The sequence below is a fragment of the Xiphophorus maculatus genome, chromosome 2, assembly GCF_002775205.1.
Source record: "Xiphophorus maculatus strain JP 163 A chromosome 2, X_maculatus-5.0-male, whole genome shotgun sequence".
NCBI classification, from domain to species: domain Eukaryota; kingdom Metazoa; phylum Chordata; class Actinopteri; order Cyprinodontiformes; family Poeciliidae; genus Xiphophorus; species Xiphophorus maculatus.
Genome location: NC_036444.1, coordinates 10,312,361 through 10,331,978, shown reverse-complemented (window position 1 = coordinate 10,331,978; position 19,618 = coordinate 10,312,361). Strand labels below are relative to the sequence as shown.

At 39.2% G+C, this 19,618-nt stretch overlaps 1 protein-coding gene across 2 annotated transcripts in view; it reads right to left on the bottom strand.

Moving 5' to 3' along the window:
- Positions 1–886: 886 nt before the first annotated feature.
- The window catches only part of chd2 (chromodomain helicase DNA binding protein 2), a 31,205-nt gene continuing 12,473 nt past the window's right edge, over positions 887–19,618 (bottom strand). Inside the window, exons 7-42 of one of the 2 annotated variants that reach the window (XM_014468498.2) lie at positions 19,139–19,225; positions 18,910–18,971; positions 18,364–18,489; positions 17,376–17,543; positions 16,256–16,395; positions 15,935–16,160; positions 15,744–15,844; positions 14,323–14,364; positions 14,045–14,223; positions 13,836–13,960; positions 13,539–13,755; positions 13,376–13,465; positions 13,102–13,292; positions 12,834–13,022; positions 12,584–12,746; positions 11,637–11,789; positions 11,083–11,154; positions 10,751–10,900; positions 10,123–10,271; positions 8,940–9,036; positions 8,763–8,855; positions 7,921–8,094; positions 7,570–7,739; positions 7,439–7,480; positions 7,225–7,364; positions 6,998–7,136; positions 6,747–6,897; positions 5,856–5,978; positions 5,642–5,764; positions 5,139–5,279; positions 4,892–5,008; positions 4,632–4,810; positions 4,439–4,538; positions 4,175–4,364; positions 3,825–4,071; positions 887–2,751 (exon numbers count right to left, since the gene is read on the bottom strand). In XM_014468498.2, coding sequence (XP_014323984.1) covers positions 2,466–2,751; positions 3,825–4,071; positions 4,175–4,364; positions 4,439–4,538; positions 4,632–4,810; positions 4,892–5,008; positions 5,139–5,279; positions 5,642–5,764; positions 5,856–5,978; positions 6,747–6,897; positions 6,998–7,136; positions 7,225–7,364; positions 7,439–7,480; positions 7,570–7,739; positions 7,921–8,094; positions 8,763–8,855; positions 8,940–9,036; positions 10,123–10,271; positions 10,751–10,900; positions 11,083–11,154; positions 11,637–11,789; positions 12,584–12,746; positions 12,834–13,022; positions 13,102–13,292; positions 13,376–13,465; positions 13,539–13,755; positions 13,836–13,960; positions 14,045–14,223; positions 14,323–14,364; positions 15,744–15,844; positions 15,935–16,160; positions 16,256–16,395; positions 17,376–17,543; positions 18,364–18,489; positions 18,910–18,971; positions 19,139–19,225 — 5,142 coding nt within the window. In that variant the 3' untranslated portion in view covers positions 887–2,465. The remainder of the gene's footprint in view (positions 2,752–3,824; positions 4,072–4,174; positions 4,365–4,438; positions 4,539–4,631; positions 4,811–4,891; positions 5,009–5,138; positions 5,280–5,641; positions 5,765–5,855; positions 5,979–6,746; positions 6,898–6,997; positions 7,137–7,224; positions 7,365–7,438; positions 7,481–7,569; positions 7,740–7,920; positions 8,095–8,762; positions 8,856–8,939; positions 9,037–10,122; positions 10,272–10,750; positions 10,901–11,082; positions 11,155–11,636; positions 11,790–12,583; positions 12,747–12,833; positions 13,023–13,101; positions 13,293–13,375; positions 13,466–13,538; positions 13,756–13,835; positions 13,961–14,044; positions 14,224–14,322; positions 14,365–15,743; positions 15,845–15,934; positions 16,161–16,255; positions 16,396–17,375; positions 17,544–18,363; positions 18,490–18,909; positions 18,972–19,138; positions 19,226–19,618) is intronic. The other variant, XM_023352478.1, reaches the window with a different exon arrangement.

The following is a 19,618-nucleotide window of genomic DNA, read 5'->3' as shown; positions in this document are numbered from 1 at the left end:
GGGAAAACCGACTCAAAGAACAGCATTAATGATTAGGAATCACTTATGGTGTGTGCACTAGGTGAACTAATCAACAGCTGGTTTAAGCATCTTAACGAAAACAAAGTTTAAGATATTTGGTTTGAAACATGATAGCATGGGTAGAGCATGCAAAGCAACAAACATCAATTTCTAAACCAAAGGGGGAAAACTACGAGTCCCTCTGAGAGGTTATCTCCAAAGAGTCAAACTAAAATGGCTCATAAAAGCTGTGAAATGTGAACATAAAAATTCACGGTGCCTAAAGTAGCATAACTTGAGGCAAGACAAATGTGAAAATTAATGACAAACCTAAGTACTCTTGCTTTTTAACCGTTTCCCCTTGCTAATACCAGCTTACTATACAATATTTTGGCTTTTATTTTACAAAAGAAACCAGGCAAATATTTTAGTTCTACACGCCAATAAGTATGAAACGAGCAACCTTGTTTAAAAGTAAAATATTAAAAAATGTGAAGATGGAATTTTTTCACAATGAAATGTAACCTCAAATAAATGTTACATTTAGGATACAAGTTAGAAAAAGGCCTTTTCCAAACCTTTTCAAGAAGTACTAGTAAACATAGTCATAGATGAATGCATTCATTCATTTGGCAAAGCTTTTGCAAAATGGAGGTAAGTTTCAATTTTCCTAAAAATGGAAATTAAGTAGAAAACAAAGAATTTGGCTTCATTTAGACTATTGCTCGTAAATAGGACCACCAACACCAACACCTTTATTCAGCATTAGACCACTTATCAAACTTGGCTAAACACAATAATGTACCAAGTGTTTTGAAAGAAAGATTTGCCATTTTCTTGTTCAGGTCAGTAAGAATGAACTAAAACATTTTCTAGACCCAGAAAATAGAAAAAGAAACCAATATTCCTTTATTTTTTTTATAAGGCAACGGTGCAAAACTACCGTTTAGTGTTCAGCTGGTGAAGTAATAATAAATAAATCTGAATAAAATTGTGAATTTTTAATTTTGTCTACTATTTAAGTAAAAAAAAAAAAAAAAAACCACTATGATACGATTAAGGAGCATCAAAAACATTGTTGTTCCAATTGTGATTTTAGATTGAGCCTGGTGTCAACAATAGGCATATTTTGTGTAACAAAGTTTATTACATATGTCCAAACATATGTACAGCAAATTTTGTCATGAAGGGTGGTTTTGTCACAAATATAAATTATTTAAACTTTCTTACAGAACATAATACAGGAACGTTTGTTTTGAGTGGGAGAAAAACAACAGCTGGTTGTTCACTGTAAGAAGTTGACTGTAAGTGCCCCCGCTCCCCCCAAAATATCAAACATTTCATACCATGGTTTTTACACTTTGCCCCTAAAATCAGCCGTTCTACCAGGAATCTACATTAATTACCAGAATATGTTATCATTTTGAGCTTTTAATCAATTTATAATTTAGCTAAGAGCAGCACTTTCATATTCTGTCAGCACTATTTATTAACCGTTCTGCAGTTTGATCCTGGAAACAGAAATGGTACTTAAAGAAGCTTAAAGAGACCAGAATAAAGGTGGGATGAAAGCAGATTTGGCACAGGAGTAACAAATAACAGCAGTGCACAACCATCTGTGGGTAGAAACATAACGCCTGATTAGGGAAGAAAAGGTGAATTACTTAAAGAAGCAAAGTACCATTTCTAAGCCATCATAATACTGCAAGACATAATAAAGGATTGTTTGGATTTATAGTGTTATGAACTCCTGAAAAAGTCATAATAAATACTGCTTTGATAGCTTCAATATTGGCGAGGAAAGACTTTAAAGTGAACAGAGCGAAAGGGATGGCAATGACTGGCATAGATACATAGTTACAGAAATGGTACATAACGGTACACATGAGAAATGTGAATTGGATTTAAAACAAAAAAAAAAAATTTCAAAAGTTCTCCTGAGTGATGCCGGCTTGTTTAATCAAATTTCCAGCAACCTCAGATGAAATTCTCTTCATCTGCACAGTGAAAACTCCGTGATTCTCTTCAGCTACATGGTCAACATGTTTCCAAGGTGCAAATGATTAACACATTCAACTTCTGATGACATCTTTTTGCAATACTTAAAGCTAAGCACAGGAAAAAAAAAAGTGTCCATGGTTGCTCCGGGAACATTCCCGTACATTTACCCTTCAGAAGGCCAACACTTTCAGGCACTTTTAGGAGTGAGATCATTCATCTGTTCATGGATCCAAATCTCCCTTCTAATAGTCCATAGGACTAAGTTTCCGCAGTCATTCCACTCAGTTGCTTCATAATCAACTGAGGAGGCAGGTCATTTAAATAAAGATGCACAGTTTAGTTCATTTCCTTCCATCTTACAATCACAAACACTGGGAGAAAGTTTGCTGGTAAAGACGGTACATGTTGATTCCCTTTCTTAACAGTCAGCTTATAAAAGGAGACTCCTCATGGCCCTGGAGGCTCTATGTTTTCCTGCTGTTCCAGTTTGGATCCGCCATAAGGCCGGGATCCATGGGGCGTTCCAGTGGGGAGCGGGAGTCCTGCGGAGACTTCTGAGCCTGCGGGGAGCGGGGGTCCATCAGCGGGAGGGGTTTGTCTGGGTGGAAGGGCCGGTTGTAATGCTCCGGCCCCGGCGGACCCTGTGTTCTGTGATCCGGCATCCTCCTGAAGTCCTGAGGAGGGCCGTCTCTGCCCTGGTGGTAACTGGGGTGGAACTCATCGGGGCGTCTCCGTTTGTTGTCCGGGTGCCTGAAAGACATTATTCAGGATTCACTTTTTTTAAACTGAAAAAGATCGCATGATTGCTAAATTTAAAAAAATTATTTTCCATGTCCATGTGTTTAAAATATTATAGGGAGTTACAATTAGTTACTAGAATTATTGGTGATATATTTAAAGATGTTATTCCCCTTCATATTGATCCAAATGGCTTATAGCAAATAAAAACCAAAATTCTGTCTTCATAAAATTTGAGTATTACATAAGACCAATAAAACGTTCCTATATTTTAAATGTTTTTTCTACCACACTTTTACATAGAGGAAAAATATTATAGTTCTTCCACTCAACTCTAATATTGTTGGATAGAGCATTCAGAACAGAAAGTTCCCTCATCATCAACCTTTTCTGGCTTCTGATGGTGAAGCTGTAACCTCTGGAGGTTACAGCGTAATGTTTTAGAAAGCCAGCTAAACAACTTTTCAGATGCTTCTTGAGAAAAAAAAAATCGACTTTCCTGCCCTGTTGTTGACCAGCTAAATAGGGCGTAAATTTTAAATGACGAACGTTCATGAGCTTAGGAAGCACTTCCTACCAAATTTGAACATTTCTATTTTAAGTTTTTCCAAGCCTCTAAATTTAATCAAAATGTGTTCCTTGGTTTTGTTTAAACCAGTAAAATGTTTTCCTTTATTTTCCTTATCCCTCCTTCCCTCACACAGATACAGTATGAGCCCCTCGGTTTTTTTTGTACACATGTAGTTTTTTGTCCTCATAAACAAAATAATATGTTTTGACTTTCAGAAATCAAAAAAGTGTTTTAAACAACCTGATAAGTATGGAATATTTTAGTTCAGGTGTAAACTGCCTGTATTTTTTTTTCATGCTATATTTTTACAAATATATTTCATTCATATATTTCAAAGGCGTTTCTAATTTTGAACCAATGATGAGTAAAAAGGAAATCCATATTCCTTTTTTTTTTTTTTTAAATAACTTGCTCATGCTACTCCCTGATGGAATGCCACCCTGGGCCGGTGTCATATATTTTTCCTCTATGTAACGATCATGTAGTAAAGTGAGATGAAAAGGTCTCATCCCACCTGTCATAATAGGGCCGATGTCCCCTGTGGTCCCTGTCGTTGCCGTACTGCTCATACGGCCTTTTTCGAGGAGAGGTGTTGTTACGGTAACCTCCTGAGCTTCGATACGCGTCTCCGTGGGGACGTCGATCTCCGTAGTGATCCTTGTAACGATGAGGGTCGTATGGATGGTGGCGGTCTCCCTGCCAAGGCTGATTGCTGTTTCCTTGATAACCGTATTTACGATCTCTCGGCCAGTCTCCTCGATCTGTGAAAAAAACATTAAACAGTTGAATAGTGATGGTTTTGCTTGTTTGGAATTTTAAAAGAATTGTTTGGGCTTTGAAGTAAGGCAGCTGGTCCACACGCACCGTTGTTGCCAAAGTGTCGTTTGTTAGCAGCGTTGTATGGTTCCCTGTGGTGTCCGTGTGTTCCTGATTGGCTCGGGAGAGGAGCGGATTTGGAGGACGGTATGCCTGTGGAGTCTCGACTGGACCCCGAAGGTTCTGGTCTGAAGGATTTTATCCTCCCTGAGGAATCGTCCTTCTTCTTGTGCTCCTTCTGGAAACGTCACAATGTATTTAGTGGTGATAACACACGGCAGCTCATGTTCCGACCAATATGCTCCAACTTACCTCTTCATCATGCGATCGCTTCTTTTGAGCCATTTTGTAAAGCTTGTGCAGCTTTCTGGCACTGAACTCTGTGAACTTTGACACAAAAATCCAGAGATTCCTAAACAACAAATGACAGAAAATAATTAGAAGAGCAGACCAGAGGAGTTTGATGTTTAATTCAACCAAGATATCACTTTTTTTTTTTTTTTACCTGCGCCATATTTTGACATGTTCGGGGTCGCTGTACGCTTTAAGGCACTCTGTGATTCGGTCTCCGATCTTCAGCAGGCATGTGCGTGTGTGCTGGAGCTGCTCCTGGTCGGACAGTCCTTCATCGGGTTTGTCCAGTTGCTTGAGGGCCTTCTTCACCGGCCGCATGCGCTCCTTACACTGCAAACGAGAACGTCATGCACTAATGCCTATGCTGGGAAGAGTAACAAACCCGTCTCACTGAATCGTTGCTCAACTCACAATACTAAAGGTTTCCTGGTCGAGCTCGTCGTCCTCCTTTCCTTCGATGGGAACGGGCTCGGAACCGGCCGTGATGTGAACTGGACCTTGAGTCTTCTTCCCTTTGGCTGCCTTAGCCTGGCAAACAAAAATATACAACAGTAAGGAATTACGCTGACAAGGATGCTTCTAAATCATTTATCTGGTATGAATATATAGACTTATTCCATAAAAACCACTGAATTCTAGAGGTAAAGTTCTGAGATACCTTCTCCTTTCTGGGCTTGGCGGTTTTCTTTTCCTTGTCTCCATCTTTCTCTTTTTTAGGTGTTCCCTGTTTTTCTTTGTTTTCCTTGTTATCTTTTTTCTTTTGCCTCTTCTTCACAGGAGACTTCTCCGCTCCCTCTTCCTGCTCAAAACACAAAGCCATGAGGAAAACAATGAGTGGAAGGTCAAGGAATGCAAATATTAAGAAATTAAACTCTACTTTAAACTACTCCTTAGCATGCTGACACAGACATTAAGTGAAAAGGTTTACAACGCTTACATCGCATCATAAAACTATCAATGTGGTTGTAATCACTCAGCAATTTAGATATAAAAATGAGTTATTGTCATTGCACAAATAAGACAGTTTATTAAAATTCACATGTAGTATGACTCTTAAAAAAATCCCATTTTAACCCAAAAAAAAAAGAATTTAAATATCTACTCCAGATATGAGAAAAATTAAAATCAGTTAATTGTGGAGCCTCTGAGGAGCTGACTGACCTTGACCTCTCCTTCCTCTGACAGGTTATCGGACAGCCGGGGGGACGAGATCTCGTTGCCCTGCTCGTCTTTGAGAACCTTGGCTTCCTTCTTAGCTCGGGGCTTCCTCTTCTTCACCTTAACCTTGGAAGAAGAGACCAGAAAAGCAAAGTGGTGTAAATGAAAATGTAAATCACACTCAGGAGAAACTGCTATTTGATGACCAGCAGCTCACCTCCTCTCCGGATTTAGATAGAATCGCGTTGTCTTGCTCTTTCTTAAGCAGCTTGAGCAAATACTCAGCTCTCGCCTGCAACTGCTTGCCCTGAGGCTTCTTGTTTGGGTCGTCTGGAAGAATCTGTGCAGAAGGACAAGCAATGTTAGATTTTACAATTCCTGTTTGTTTTTAAAAGAGCTACTGACCAAAAAGGTCAGATGTCAATGTTTTAAATTTGAGCAAGGAGGTTATGAGTAGAGAGCTGAGTGCAGGGTGGGAAAGGAAAACAACTAATTATCAGCTAATTATATTCTCAGTGTTACTCTACAAACAGGAGAACAGCACATGTGCTTAAAAACTAATTAAAAAATTGTTATTTCTTCAAATCCTGTGTTTACATCTAAAGATAAAACCATCTACCATATTTTCTGGACTACAATTCATTAACATTAACACTGGAACTGGAAAGCATTTTAAATATACAAAATAAACAAACAAAACAACAAATAAAAAGAATTATAGCGTCTCTATAACCAAAATTGCCTTTAAAAAAAAAAAACATTCAGTTTTGACATGGAAAACAGAAAAAGTGGCAGGTAGTGCAAACTACTTTGTACTAAGAGTCAAATGTTTGCAGCACTTCTCAAAATGTTGACTTTTCAATGATATTAATCTCTTTAGCAACATTGCTTTGGCAGTTAATGTCAACTGTCATCACATTTATCATTAAATTGATTTATTGCTTATTGTGACAGGCTTAATTATGACTGTAATAATTCATTTTCCATTATTTTAGTCAGAGTAGGACACAATTTCAGTTTTTAAATATTAAGAAGCTAATTAATCATTAAATAAAACTCTCCATGAAGGTTCTGGGACTTCAAAGCGGTGGAAGATAATTAAACTTGCCTTATCAGCCAGTTGCAGGTCGGGATCTGTCTTTATCAGATCCCAGTTTCCAAAGCCGTGTTCGTAGATGCCCAGTAGAAGCTGAGTGTCGTCCTGCAGATCCCACTCCACATCAAAGTGGGCGACTTTAACCCTGCAAGTCAGTATGAACCTAAAGGAAGGGGGCGCATTTACTTTAAACTGAACGACAGAGATAGACTCTTCAGAAACACCACAATGTGGCAGAGCAGAGAAAGATAGAAGTTTCTCACTTGTTCCTCTCAGCGGGGTTAAGGGGCACGACTTTGTGAAGCGGCTCAAACTCCTCCTCGTGCTGGATGATTGACTTGGCATTGACCTGAACTCCTGAAATCTTAATGTTGATTCCTCTGCGTTTCCCATGACCTTTGGCTGAAAGAAAAACATTATTTTTGTAATTCTTTTGGCTAATAAGTGGGAAAATCAAGTTTTATTTTCAAAATAAACACAAGCTACAAACCTTCAACTGGGTTCTCTTTGAGCTGTTCCTCGTGTTCCTGCACGGCCGTCACGCAGCTGGAGTGAATCAGTTCGCCCAGCCTCTTGAGGTCTGCGATGGATTTGTCCACCAACTCAGAGTCTCGGGCGATGGCTTCCAGTCTGGAAACAGGAAGTGTGTTTGTCAAATATAAAGCTGGTGAAACTCCAGCTGAGTGATTTCTCATTAAATTTACCTCTCCAGTGGCGATCCAAACTTCTTATAGGCTTTAATGAATCTGTTAAAGGGATATGGAATAGATTTATATCATCCTCCTAAATGGATCTGATTCTGTTTGATTTCATGTAAGACAGCTAAATACTGTACCTGCGGATTTCTGCATCGGTGAAGCCCTCCACGTTGTTTTTGCGAGCTCGAGGTCTGCCTCTTTTCTTTGGCTTCTTGTCGTCGTCGCTGTCATCCGTCTCGCTGTCTGAGCCAGACGAGCGCTGCTTCAGCTTCGAGCCCACATCGCTGTCGCTGTCATTGGCTTGAGCCTGAAAAAGCAGCGTTGTTAAGAGTCAAACTGGCTTTGAGCCAAATAAGATATCTTCCTGAGATCTTTATGACTATGCACAATTCTCCTTATTTCTGAAATTATTGAGTGAAAATAGTTTAACTTCTTGATTCTAAGAACACAAGATCTCAACCCAACACTAAATTGCCTCTAAGCCCTACCCTCTTGTTGGAGCTCCTGCTCCTGGGCAGCATGAAGATGTCTTCCATCTCCCGCTGCTTCTCCGCCTCCTCAATTTTACGCCGCTGCTCCTCAGGAATGATGTCGTCCCATTCCCGTATGGGCTTCTCCTCAAACTCCGGAGTGGTGTCTTCCATACTGGAGAAGTTGGCGACCTGAAAGGAAGGAGGAGAGTTTAACAAATATATTTTAGGACTGCAGTTAATGATTATTCTAGTAATCGATTATCTTATCAATTATTCTGACGATTAAAATGACAAAACAGGCACATTCTGCAGATTTTCCATTTAACCACTCGAGCCTTTTTTATACAATATTAGATACAGAATTTGACATGTAAATATGCAAATAATTCAATTACATTTTTTCAAATTATTTGTAGCAAAAGAGCCATCTGCAGCTACAAACAATCGCTGCACTATTACTCTACTAAAACCCTACTAATTCTGTTGAATATTTTTTGATTAACCGATTAATAATTGGATAGCAAAAGTTACTTAATCTAAATTTTTTAACATCACTTGCACCAGGTGAAACAAAAATGCCACTTGAGGAGTTCTGGGTAGAACAGATTTACAGACAATGAACATTTTTTCACCTTAAATGGAAAATGTTTATATCTTTTGCACAGTTTTGGCTTAATTAAATCTGATTGTGCCGTTCTTCCACCAAATAGCCTTGTTTGGAGTTTGTATACTCAAGTTAATAATTGCTTTCTGAATTAGTTGAGTTGATTAATAGATTAATCGCCATTTATAATTTCAGCCATAATACATTTTAGCTTTATGTAACAAAAAATAAATAAAACAGTCAATGCAGGCACCTTAAACTGTGATAGAAGCTCATCTGTAGCGCTGGAGCCTTGATCAGTTTCTCTTGTTTCTGCCAACCTCAGGATCTCTTCTATATCCATCTCCTGAAAATGAGAAAATGTGTTTAACAGTCAAAAACAGAGCAAAACATTCCAGTCCAAATCATAGTAACCCCCTTATTGTCCTACCTGTGGCTCGGACTCCTCTCCCTCTGCCTCTTTGAACAGATCTTCAGCACCAAACTTGAGAATAGCAGTCAGTTCTTCCTTATTGAAGGGGTTTGAACTGTCAAAAAAACAAGAAGAAAATGTAAAAGGAAGGTAAAGCAAATTTTTGGAAATATCTACAGATGAGACATTGTGTTACCTCAAAACTTAAAAAGATTGTAGAAAATGATATATTGAATTATATTAAGATGCCGCGTGAACGACACACTGCCTCTCAATTTTATAAGCTGCTAAGTTGTAATCTGAGTGGTGAATCGTCAAATATTAAACTTCTATGGCAAAAAGATTTGAGAAAAGAGTATACAAAAGAAGGATGGTTGAGGGTAATGTCAGAGAGTGGTAAATATGTGAAAGAGGCCAGAAGCAAATTTATACAGTATAAAGTGCTACATAGATATTATCATACACCTACGAGGTTACATAGAATGAAAATAATGTCAAACAATAGGTGTTGGAAATGTAAAAAAGAAGTGGGCACATATTTGCATTGTTTTTGGGAATGCTCTCTGGTTTCACCATTTTGGATTAAAATCTTGGAGGCTCTGAGTGCATGGCTTGGCTCAGAGATCTCTCAGACTCCAGAACTGTGTTTACTGGGAGACCGATCTCAAATGCCAAACACCCCAAAAGGAGCTTTTGCAGTTGTGATGGTCAGTCTGGTGACAGCCTGCAGGATCATCTTAAGACATTGGAAGACCACAAAATGTCCCGAGCTAAATGAGTGGATTAAATCAATGACGGATACAGCTTCTTATGAAGTCATGCTCAACAACATGGATGGGAACAGGGACATGGAATGGGATAGCTTTTGGGACTCATTGAAAAGAACTATGGCTTCGAGTAATGTATCTGGATGAAGTCTGATTTTCCCAGACAATTACCTTTCTCTCAACTACTGAATGTTTTTGAATTGACACTGTAATATACATATAATATATGACTGTACCCTGGGTATTGGAGGGCGGGGGGTGGTGCACCAGCGTTTTTTGTTTTTTTTGTTCTGTATTTGTGTTTTATGTGAGATAATTTTCAGAAAATCAATAAAAAATTTGAATTACAAAAAAAAAAAGAAGAAAATGTAAAAAAAATAAAATAAAAAATCATATAAAACGAGCTGATTAGCTGTAATTACTGCAAGTCTCACTTTGAGTTTCCTGAGTTGTTATCCAGAACCGTTCGGCCTGTCGTGTCCATTCTCTGAATGACCAGATGGTCCAAAACCATCTTCTTCTTTGCCCTCTCGATGATGTCCTCTTCCACCGTTCCTTTAGTGACGAGCCGATATATATTCACCTGCGAGGAAACACAATGTTAAAATAAAACAATGAAACAATAAAACATGGATTAAAATCACAGGACTTTCCCTTGATTACCTTTCAGCTGTCTTAGATTCCGCCACCAAGAATATTTATTTTAGTCCACATTTTGTGAATTTAGTAAATCAAAGAAAAGGTTGGGAGGATTTATGCTTTAATGTAAATATGGGGATAATCACCCCACAATCTTAATCAGCCTATAAAACCCTGATTGATGCATCTTTACTCATGAGTCTTACAGCTTTCTCACAGCGTGAAGCACGCTAACGTGCTAGCATTAACTCCAAACCACAAAACAAATGACTGCAGTCGTTGTATTGACAAAACATGAATATATACAGTAAAAAGGAATAAAACTAGCCAATAGAAGAAGAGATGCATGCACAAATTTATACAACATAATGAAATTTAAGATCAATAACAGAAAGGCCGGATAAATTTAGGACTTTAAATTACCTGCTTCTTCTGTCCGATCCTGTGGGCTCTGGCCTGGGCCTGCAGGTCGTTCTGAGGGTTCCAGTCCGAGTCGAATATGACGACAGTGTCTGCCGAGGCCAAGTTAATACCCAAACCTCCAGCTCTGGTGGACAACAGGAAGCAGAAGTCCTGCAAAACAAAGGCAACGCAACAAAAAAACCTCAGTGTTTCCGGACAAAACATTCCGGGTCAGACTCCATTCCAGGTAATGGTGTTATTAGAGTCTAAAGTCAAGGAAAATGCAAAAGATTTGACAGAATATTATGAGAGAAATTGCAACTTTCATCAACAACAATTTAAAGTAGGCATACCTCTGATCCCTCTGCATTAAAGTGGTCCAGTGCCTGCTTTCGGATTTCTCCCTTTATTGAACCGTCCAGCCGCTGCAAACAGTGAGGTTCATATTTTAAATATGCTCCGGTTATTTTCTGCAGACCGACCACAACAGAGTAACGCAGCGACCGAGTTAAAGGAAACAATCTAAGTCGGGTGACTTGCAAAACCTCCTGCTGGTCTGCAGCAGCAAATAACTTGTTGATATAAATAAACCCAAGCCCATGTCCAACAACGCTGACATCTGAGACTAATCCTGCTGAGTGCAACCTCTAAAGGACCCTTCAGTGTAAACATGTATACAGCAAGAGTCAAAAACCAAAATCTGTTTTCAGAAAGAAGCCACTTCCTTTAGTTTAGTGACACTCAAAGAAGCTTTACTTTAAACAGGACAGCGAGACAGCAACGTTTCAAATTCAGTATCTTCTGTTTTTACATCCCACTGATTGAATAGAGGTCCCCATGTTCTTCTAGCCAAAGCTACTGTCAAAGCTAATTTGAGCAGAATATGGATGAAACGTTCAAATCTCACCTGAAAAGGGTATCGCTTCTTTGTGAGATATTCGGCCAGTATGTCCAACATCCTGACCATCTGGGAGAAGATCAGGACTCTGTTGCCTCGTTCGCGGAGTCGGGTCAGCAGTTTGTCCAGCAGGACCAGCTTTCCACTGCCCCTCACCAAAGCCTGGAAGAATAGAAACGAGGAAAAAAAAACACATGAAGAACATTGCTTCTATAGAGTTCTGAAAGAATTTATGTCTAAATTCAACACTTTTCTGTAATAATTAAATTTACAGATTTTAATAAATTTTTGAGGATAAATATAAAAGCTCATTTAGTGATATTCTTACACAGGTTAAGCTTTAAATCTTAAAGGATCTGCAGAAAACAAGGCTTAAAAAGGGATGAGAGACTGAAGGAAAAAGGACTAAAGAACAAGTCTGAGAAAAAGGATTGAAGGAAGACTGAAAGAAGAAAGGACTGAAAGGAAGTTTAAAACCACTGAATGAAGTAGAATGGAGGAGAGGAAGGCTTGCAGGAAAGAAAAACCAGCAATGATCAAATAAATTTCATCAACAGCAATTCAAGGTAGGCGTACCTCTGATTAGAAAGGAAGACGGAAAGGGATTAATGAAAAAAATGCTGAAGGGAGACAGAGAAGTTTAAAAGAACAGAGAAGGAAAAAAAAGAAAAATCTGATTCAAGAAAAGACAGATTTGATAAAGAAGGGATTGAATGAAAGGAAGCTTAAGGGAAGAATTTAAAGTTTAAAAGAAGGACAAATGGATTTAACAATTAGATGTTGAGGCAGGTATTAGAAAGGGAAAAATATTATTTTTAAATGTTCGGCCCAATCTGGAAAACACTTCAGACTTTTCCATGCTTTCTGACTGTGTATTATAGATAACACCAAGCATCTGTAGCAGAGGCGTCCTGAGGAGACGCCTGGAGCTGAAGGAAGCTCAGGATGAAACAAACCTGGAGGCTTTCCAGCTGCGTTTCTCCGTCTCCCTCCTCAGGCAGCTTAATGAGGAAACTATGGTTGCAGCACTTTTTAAGCTCCATCACAATGTTTAGGAAGCCACTGGAGCTGCCGCGGGTACCTTTGGAAAGGGCTTTGTAATTCCTTGTTAAAATCCACCTGTAAAACAAGGAGGGCACATTAAGTAAGACGTGATTTATAAAAATTATTCATGTTGTGAGGGTTAGAGGAAAAAGAAAATCCTACTTGTAGAACTGCTTCTGCTGCGCCGACATGTCAACGCGGAGGATTTGCTCCACTTTGGCAGGTAGAGATTTCTCTACGTCTTTCTTGACCCTTCGGAGCAGGAATGGCTCCAGGACTTTGTGGAGACTCTGATAACCATTGTCCCTTCCTTTTCCGTGTTCATCCTCAAAATCCTCCCAGGAGTCAAACCTGAAGTGGTAACAGATATTAAACAAGTCTCCCTCCTGTCTGACTCAGTTTATTTTAAGGCGTGTGAAGCAGGACGTACTTGTCGGGCATTAAGAAGTGTAACAGAGACCAGAGCTCCTTGAGGGAGTTCTGTAGCGGAGTGCCGGTAATGAGGAGTCTATGGTTGGATCTGAACTCCATTAAGGATTTGTAGAGCAGGGAGTCATCATTCTTCAGCCTGTGAGCTTCATCCACACCCAGGAAGGCCCAGTTAATATTCCCCAGGACGCCCTGTAGTCAAAGATTGTCACATTTTAAGAATCTTTGAAATGTTACAGAACCAGAACAGAGACCTATAAAAATAATGTCCCAACCTTGTCTTTAAGCAGAATCTCATAGGTAGTTAAGAGGGCGTTGAAACGGATTCTTTTGGTCTGATGGTTCACCCACTCGTAGTCACGGATCTAAACACAAACCAATATGTGAGCCACGAGATGTTTAAGAAAAAAAAACAGTCGGAGTCAAAATCAAACGAACCGTTTTCCTGCTCATGACGTCGCCCAAGTAGACCACCACGTTCATGTCCGGAGCCCAGGTGTCAAACTCCCTCTGCCAGGAGGTCAACGTGGACAGAGGCACCACCACCAGAAAGGGTCCGTAGAGCTGATGCTGGTGGAACAGGTAGGACAGGAAGGAGATGGTCTGGATGGTCTTCCCCAGCCCCATCTCATCGGCCAGGATGACGCTGTTGCACCTGCGAGTGGAGAGCGGATTCTTTACTGGGATCAGAACTTGGTGTTAAACATAAAACCATCAACTTTGTTGGTAATCTACCTGCACCAGGAGTGAGCCAGCCAGTTCAACCCGTCCAGCTGGTAATCTCTTAGCTCAAGGTTCTCATCACCAATATATGATGGCTGTTTCTTTAAGGCGACAAACCTCGGCCTTTGCTTTAATACCTGAGATTGAAAAATAAAAATTATGACTGAAAATTGTACTTCCGAGACGAAGCCATGTTTTGTTAGCTTTGCTTAACCTCGTACCTTGCAGTCCTTCGACGGGATGGTTTTACTGGAGTTTCGGCTCATGAAGCCGTCGATGCAGTGCTGAAACTTCTTCCTGACCAAGGCGCCGTCCTCCCAGCTGCACTCAGAGTACGGCAAGCCCATCCACTTGCACAGGTACTCCGGCTCGTTCGAGGATGGAGTCTTGTGACTGTGGGCTGTTTGAAAACACAGGGAATAATCAAACAAAAGTTAATAAGTTCACAACCTTTTTAAAGTTAATTTAGTTAAAAGTCAGAATGCAAGGAGGTACGTACAGGGAAAATCAGAGGAACCTGGAGTCTTTCCTGTTTTTGTTGCTGTTGGTAGGAAAAAAAAAAACATTTTAAAAAATGTTTCAGTTGAACAAGGAATAGATAGTGATGGATTGAGCAATGATGCTGAACTACTGGTTCTGAACTGGAGGCTACAGCTGAAAAACATCTCCAGAATCAAGTGTTTTCATTAAACTGGGAAACTTTGAGTTAGAGAGGAACTTCAAACGTAATCTCAAACAGTTCATAACATCAGGAGTGGGCTAGGTAAATGTACCAATCTTCACCTGATTGGTTATGTTTTCTCAGATTACCCATCGTACTGTTCCTACAGTCCAGAGTCGTTTCTGTTAAATGTCAGACTTGCCAGAGTTTCCACCAGCTGGATTAAGCTAAGAGCAAATCAGTGCTGCCCCTCCCCCACGTGTTGCTTGCTAGTCGAGGGAGACTTAGCCAAGAAGCACAGCTCATTCACTTAATACAATTAGGGTCTTTGTAAATAAATATTTTAGTAAATTGAAATCTCGGAAAAGTCTCTCTCTGATAAATTTTTCACGAGAAATTTTATTAATCGATTTACTCGTATCCCTCGAGGATTCGTTACAGCCCTAAATATAGTTAATTTTATATAAAAGCAATTTGAATTTTGATTTTTTTATTTTTATTTACAATGAACCATGGTACTTTAACTCAAGCCTGTGCCTAGCTTCTGTGTAACCTGACCCAAGACCTTCAATCAACTCCCAAAACTCTTAAAGACTAGTTCTATAAAGGAGCTCCTGCTGCTGCTGACACCTACACTGCTGCCTCTCATCTCTGCCACTGGTGAGATTTATAGCTTAAATATATAAATACCCTTGTTAAGTCATACAAGGTGCTACCTTTGCCCTACATATTGAACCTGCAGTTGATAAATCATGAACAGAAGCAGCTTTAAGCTGCAGAGTAAACCGATATGCAGCAGAAGCTCACCCAGATAACAGCATTTTAGACAACTGGTAAAAAGATTTGCAGACTTTAAAGACATTATTATGTGTTTGAATGTACTTCTGGTAGATACCTTGCTTTTAGGGCACATTTAGAGCAACCCCACTGCTAAAAAAAATGTTTGCATTCTTGCACCCCCAGCAGTCCATAAGTTTATGCAGATAAATCTTTAAATTACTTTGAAATCATCACTAGCTTTGGCCTCATAACAGTAAAAATTTATTTAAAGAAAAACAACAAAAAAAGAGAAACAACAGATAATTTAATCGCTCTTATTTTTATTAAGATCTTGTCAAGTATTTGTCATGTTTGTAAGACAGGATTCCAATAATGGATGTTGAATTTTATTTTATTTTTTTTTTCAGATTATACAGGATACTAAATTTAAATCAAAAAATAGCAGTACCCATCCTTACGAGCTGTTGCTAACTTCTTACCAATAACTCGCTCCACAACTTGAAACTGCTTCGTCAAGTCAGATGTGAGCTCCTGCTGGCAGTTATGAAACTCCACATCCTCAGGAGACGCTTTACTTAACCTGAAAACAGATTCAATTAGGTTTAAGTGATAGGTCTGGAAGGACGATTTGCTAAATAAACAACAGTAACATAAAGACAAACACTCTCACCAAGAATTCAACTCATCGTTTTTCTTCTTAAAGTTGTCCAGTTTCTTCAACCCCTTGACCTTCTGCTGCGTTAGCGAGTCGATGCTCTCCCAGGTGTTGTGGATGTAGGACCAGCCCTTCCACTTGATCAGATACTGAGTCTCTCCTTCATCTTTCTCGGGATCGAAACCTTCACATGGGTCCCCGTTCTCCTCCACGGCGTACACAGTGGTGGAAGCTCCAGTGGCTGAAAACGCCCAAACATTGAGTTTGAAAACTGATCCAGAGCTTTTTTTTTTTTTTACTTTAACTTTGTTTAGGAAGCAAGCAAAAGGGAATCACCTCCTTTGCTGCCGGTCCTGCAATCAAGAACCCTCTCGATGGTTTCGCTGTCGTCGTCCTGCTGCTCCTCACCAGCATCTCCGGTCATTTCGATCAGGTCATCAGAGTCGGTTTCGAAGTCATGCTGATCTTCTTTATAGCTAAATAACACAGTAAGAAGAGAGATTTCAGTTCATCTTAAATTTCTCACAACTAGAATCAATAAGTGTGAAGGACAGGAAAATACAGATTGTTTATATTTTAAAATTAGTTTAGGTGTGCTGGTTGTGAAATGTCTAAAACAGTGGTTCTTAACCGGGGTTCGATCGAACCCTAGGGGTTCGGTGAGTCGGTCTCAGGGGCTCGCGGAGCCTCCGCCACGGAGGTCAAGACACACCCGACTTATTATGTAAATTCGTGATGACATGCCCGCTTGGCCATCACTTGCTGCAGATGATCACGTTACATTAATTGGCCAATCAGTGCTGCGGGGACTTTAGTGTGCTCAGTAGTCAACGTGTGACTGTCGTAGTCGTATGTTGTATGGTATCTTTCTTAATATTTTAATCCATACTAACTATGTCGAGCAAAAAAAGAAAGTGGTCGGACGAATATGTACAACATAGATTCACATGTATCACGGAAGGTGATGGGAGTCAGCGTCCTATCTGCATGATTTGCAATGTCAAGTTGAGCAACTCTAGCCTCGCACCGGCAAAACTGGAGGAACATTTCTTGAAGCTGCATGGAGATGGGGAATACAAGAACACAACGCTCGCTGAATTCAAGGTGAAAAGAGCCAGATTTGATGAAAGGGCCACTCTGCCTGCTCTTGGATTTGTACCCATGAACAAACCGATTCTCACCGCATCGTACAAAGTTGCTTACCTGATCGCAAAGCAGGGCAAGCCGCACACCATCGGTGAAACACTCATAAAACCAGCGGCGTTAAAGATGGCGAATCTGATAAACATATACCTATGTCTTGAATTTGGAAAAAAATCATATTTGATTTATCACTAAAGAAGGGTTCGGTGAATGTGCATATGAAACTGGTGGGTTCGGTACCTCAAACAAGGTTAAGAACCACTGGTCTAAAATATCTGACTGAACTTTGTCTTTAGGAAAAAAAAAAAGTCACCTCTTAATTTTTGTGGCCCCTCTTCTTCGAGTCTGTCTCTTTGGAGTATCGTCTTCATCGTCGTCATCGTCGTCGTCGTCATCATCGTCGTCTTCAGCTGACGATTCCTGTTTTCTCAACTTTCTTCCTTTTTGAGACTGCTGCTTTTTTGATGATTTGGTCTGAGGCCTGTGGGGAAAAAATAAGCATAGAAACAGAAGCCTTCAGAAACACACAACAACGCAATCAAGGTGCCTTTAAAAAGTATTCACACCCCTCTAACTTTCCTTTTCTTTTCAGTTAAAACTGTAACTTTGACCCAATTTTCTGGGATTTGATGAATAATTGTGGTGAGGAAGGAAAAAATGCAGAGTTGACAAATGTTATATATATATATATATATATATATATATATATATATATATATATATATATATATATATATATATATATATATATATATATATATAAATAATGGAAGATTTTATATAGTCTTGCTGTGCAAAGTTATTTCTCTACTAACTTTGCACAGCAAGATTTTTTACCCAAACTTTAGAAAATACGTCAAGGTCAGTCAGATTGGATGACGCAAATAATTTTAAACTCTTCTAGCAAATGTTGAATTGGATTTAGGTCTGAATGAATATGTTTTACCAATTAAGTGACCAATTTGGTTCCACTTTTGTTTTTTACTTTTATTAGAGTAAAAGGTGCTGAATGCGAGATTAAAAACATAAAATAAAAACCTACATTTTCCATGCCCTTTCAAAATAACAGTGAAAAAATAACAGAAAAAATAACAGATCTTTCCCTTAAAGTCTCTATAAAATACATCGTTGTTTGTGGTTGGAATATGAACACTTTTTCAAGGCACAAAACATTGAGATGCAGCAGTCTGGTTGTTATTTTTCAAATCAAAGAATGAATAGTAAATGATTAAGTGACAGAGAAGGATTTTGGGATAACTATTGGGTAGCTGTCTGATGGCCAGGCTTTGTTACACTCTTACCTTCTAGCAGGAAGTCGTCTGGATCTAACTTTTTTCTCTTCCTGCTCACTGTCTGAACTGTCGGATGTCTCCTCCTTCTCCTCCTCCTCCTCTTCATCAATTGAGTCATCATCTTTCCAGATATTTCTTATAACAAAGAAATGCCACAAGTTCACCCTCAAGGCCCGTCATAGCCGTTTATGCTCGCAGACCAAATTATGTTTAAATGGTGGTCACAACGTGTTCAGTGTGACCAAATTCAATCAGGGATGAGTCGTTGATTTGACCAATCAAATTTGACTTAAATGTAGAACATAACCTGGCTGATAGGCACAAACTGAGCCCATTCTGAGACAAACAGATACCCATTTATAAAGTAAGCATTTAACTGACAAGCATCACAATATGGAGTCAAATTGACTGGGGAATGACACAGACGTGAAAACAAAAGAGTACTGTAAGGATGAAATGTTTAAAAAACCTCAATGGCAAAATTTATGTTAAAATAATATGTCTATGACAGAATGTTAAAGAAACAGAAACCATATTCCAGACCTTCCTACTTACTCCTTTTTCTTTGTTCGAGAAGATTTTCTTTTAGGGCTCTCGCTCTCCGAGTCACTGCTGCCCTGTAGAGGAAGCCAACATGTCAGTAAACAATCCATCTAAAATCAGTTATTGCACAAAATGTTCACTAGATGGCACAAGTGACCGATGATGGTGAACTGATGAGTAGACAAAGTATTACATTTCAGGTTCCACTGTTCTCCCATTAGTCTCTTTCACATTTGCTTACCTCAGCTCCGATGTTGAGACGAGCCGGCTCCTGTCTGCTCCGATTCGACCTCCTGACGCCGTACACATCTGGGTGTTCTTCCCACATCTGTAAACAAATCTGATGCTTGAAGGCAGAAATGATAATGGAAAATAAAAATGCTTTAATTCTACACTTCTCATTTACTGCTGACTGGATGTCTGTCTTAAAGTTTTTGACAAGATATAACATATCTGGCATTTGTAAAAAGTATGACTAATTCCCAAAGATTGGCAACACTTCTGTTATGTTTTGTGTCATACTTCTACACCTGCACAAATTAATATGACCAGACGCGAATATTTGGATGTTCTTTCATTAAAACTTTAACGTTATTAAAATTTGTTTATATCTACCATTACCTGTTGTATGTATAATTTTTTGCAGCTTACCATTAAAACAGTTATGAGGTTTATTATCAACAATATCAATGAACTCTAAAGTTTTCAGTTGAAAGCTGGA